General features: G+C 49.6%; 1 protein-coding gene across 1 annotated transcript; it reads left to right on the top strand.

The window, feature by feature from the left end:
* The first annotated feature begins 2053 nt into the window (after positions 1–2053).
* LOC142823761 (olfactory receptor 2D2-like) lies at positions 2054–2992 on the top strand. Its single transcript, XM_075915083.1, has one exon. It carries the CDS (start codon positions 2054–2056, stop codon positions 2990–2992), a length of 939 nt encoding a protein of 312 aa, XP_075771198.1.
* Positions 2993–3393: the final 401 nt, after the last annotated feature.

The following is a 3393-nucleotide window of genomic DNA, read 5'->3' as shown; positions in this document are numbered from 1 at the left end:
ATCTATCCAGTGTGCTGAGGCAGAGCTAAATATTATCTAGATCCCCCAAGAAGATTTTTCTAAGCTGTTCTTAAAATCCTCTGATGACAAAGATTCCACAACCTCCCTTGGTCTTTTGCCCCAGCACTTTGTTATCCTGACAGTCAGAGAGTGTCTTGTAATGTCTAAGCTAAACCTTTTTCACAGCAATGTGATAAAGGTGTTGGCTGCCTTCGAGCGGTGTGCTTATTTTTACATGTGAGCAACTCTGCTGTTAGCAGCTCTTGGAAAGAAAACACAACCTCCCTGAGAACCCAACGATGCTTTTCCTCTGGTTTTGCCTTAAAACATCTCTCAAACTGAGAAAAACATTAGTAGGTTTAAAGGCAAAACTGGGGATATTTCCCATGTTGTTGAAAAAATAAACACTTTTCTACCTGGAGACAGGGATGGAGGAATCCATCTGATGGGAAATTTTTGACTTTTCCAGGTGGGAATTTTCCAAAGGAAGGATTGGGTATGAGAAGTCAAACTCAGAGCCCTTAGCTGGACATTGGCGGTTTCTCATGAATGATGATGCTTGTGTGTGAATTGAAAGGGAGGGTCTGGTGGAGTGAGATGTCTGGTGGTGGACCAGAAGGGGTAAGAACAACCCATTGAGAATCCATCCCCAACCCAGGTCAGTACCACATGCTGGGGAGGCAGGTATAAGAACCTGATGGCACAGGGGCATCTGCCCCTAGCAATATTCCTTCCTGACTCTCAGAGCAAGAGATTTCATACAACCCTGAAGCTGAATATCCCTTCTTCAGTGTTTAGTAAATCTGAGTGGGTCTAACTCTGAATCTTCCTTTTACCCATGGAAATGTCCAGTCTCTCTTTGGACCTTACTAGGTTTTAGCCTCATAGCCATCCTGTGGCAATGAGTTCCACAGTACCTGAGTGTGTGAGTCTCTATTTGAATATCCCACTGTTGTTTCATGGGCTGCCTCCCTGTTGCTGTGCCATGTGACAGAGAGGACAGAACCCCCTTCTTTAACCAACCCTAATCTTTCCTTTCTTTACAGGAGAGTTGAATGTGTTTTCAAACTGGTACTGAGTCCCCTCTTCACCAGCTCGACAATGAACTAAGCACACTGAGGCCCTCTGAGGTAGGTTTTCCAGATACACTGTGTAGCCGCGGGGCCTGCCATGAGATATGCAGCGCTTGCCACACTGTGACTCTCAGGATCTTTACTCTGAGAAAAGAACAATCTGCACATTTGTTTCGAGCTGCTATAACAAGGACGGGACTCGATTGTTCTCCGGGTCCATCTGCAGCAAGGGAAGATTAGGTCAGAGGTTAGGAAAAGCTTTCTAATTCTGATGCTAGTTGAACTTCAAAGCCAGGTTCCAATGGAGGTTGTGGGATGTCTAGTGAGTGGAGGTTTCTAAGGAGAAGCTGGACAAACAGCTGTTGAGGATGGTCCTGCCACCGTGCCATCAGTGGGAGTGGATAATGTCTCAAGGACTATAGTGAGTTCCATCACAGACCTGCCCCATTCAGGTTGCTTCCTGTCTCATACGATTTGGAAACTCCTTCTGAATGAGTGGCGTGGAGGGTTCCTAAGTTCAGGGCGAACATTTTCTAAGGTATAAAGCAGAACTAATATATTGTCTTATAGCCTGGAATGCCAACATTGTAAGAGACAGTAATGCAGGCTAAGTGCATTCCTCCAAGATTTATCCCTGTTTCGAAGAAAACTGCCTTACAGGTGAGCTGCTCTGGCCTATGAGTTTGCTAGTTCTTCATTTTGCCTGCAGTCCTGACAATAATGGATGCTTGGTTTACGTGTAGAGTGTTAATAAGGTAGATTAAGGATTACTCAGGGTAGGTTTGGGCAGAAGCTAGACAAATACAGTGGAGACAGAAGGCCAATAAACACTACCAGAAATGAGTGAGGGTTGGAAGGAGTCTCTAACGTGGGACAGATTTAAATCAATATCCACAGAGAGCTGGCATAATCCATTAGTATGTTACGTCACTGCCGACATTTTTCTCCTCCCCACTTAGGTGCTGTTGCAGCCCCTCACCATGGATGAGGTCAACTGGACGTCCATCTCTGAGTTCGTGTTCTCGGATGTGTCCGACCAGCAGGACTTGCAGCTGCTGATCTTTGCAGGGTTGTTGGCCACGTATCTGGTGAATATTGTTGGGAACTCCATGCTGTTTGTGCTGATGTGGGCCAACCCCCAGCTCCGCACCCCCATGTATTTTCTCCTCAGCCAGCTGGCCTTGGTGGACATGGGCACGGTCTCTGCCATCCTGCCCCAGGCCCTGGTGCACATGCTGACTCAGCACCGGGCCATCTCTTTCACCAGCTGCATGGTCCAGCTCTTCATCTGGCTGTCTATGGGAAACATGGGGAGCTACCTGCTGGCTGCCATGGCCTATGACCGCTATGTGGCTGTATGCAACCCGCTGCGCTATGCCACTGTGGTGACTTGGTCCCTGTGCCTCAAGATGGTGGCTGGCTCCTGGGTCGTGGTGCTTCTTCATGCTCTGCTGGACACCGTCATGGCTGCCCGGCTGCGCTACTGTGGCAACCGCCTGCAGCTTTTCTTCTGTGACCTGCCGCCCCTCCTGCTCCTCTCCTGCGCCCGGCCCATCACTATCGAGATGGTGATCTTCACTGAAGGCGTCCTGGTGATGCTGACCCCTATTGCCTTCATCGTGGCCTCCTACGTCCGCATCGGGGTCGCTGTGGCCCGCCTGCGCTCTGCCCAAGGCCTGCGCAAGGCCCTTGTTACCTGCGGCTCCCACCTGACTGTGCTGATACTTTTCTATTCCACTGCGACTTCCCCTTACATCTACCCAGACTCCAGTGACACCAAGGAGAAGGACCGGGTGGCCGCCGTCTTCTACACCGCTGTGGCGCCTGCCCTGAATCCCCTCATCTACAGCCTGAGGAACAAGGATGTTGCTGCGGCCCTGAGGAGAACAGGGAGGAAGATCCTGGCTTGGGGTCAATGAGACTAGACTGTGGCTCCACAGCTGCACAGACAACATTCCACGCATTGCTCCTTTGGGCATGGACTTTCCACCCAAGAGGTGCCTGGGGAGCCTTCCCACTTAGCTCTTCCAGGACACCTGGGTTCTTTTCTCCTCAGAGATGTGTCTGGTGGAACTAACACATGTGCAGAGCAGCACGAATACCCACAACTACACACACCTGAGACTTTTCTTATGAAAGGGGGTCAATGAAACCATGTTTTCAAAGGCATGGCCATGCCTGATCAGCCCCAAGGCCTATTGCAATAATTTATATAGACTCTCTGGGTGTAAAGAGTTAACGGTGTTGATAAAAGAACAGTCAGACTGGGTCAGACCTAAGGTTCACCTAGCTCAGCATCCTGTCCGCCAAGAGTGGATAG

The sequence above is a fragment of the Pelodiscus sinensis genome, unplaced genomic scaffold, assembly GCF_049634645.1.
Source record: "Pelodiscus sinensis isolate JC-2024 unplaced genomic scaffold, ASM4963464v1 ctg34, whole genome shotgun sequence".
Lineage (NCBI taxonomy): Eukaryota > Metazoa > Chordata > Testudines > Trionychidae > Pelodiscus > Pelodiscus sinensis.
Note: the sequence above shows the minus strand (reverse complement) of the source record. Positions and strands in the feature narration are given on the sequence as shown.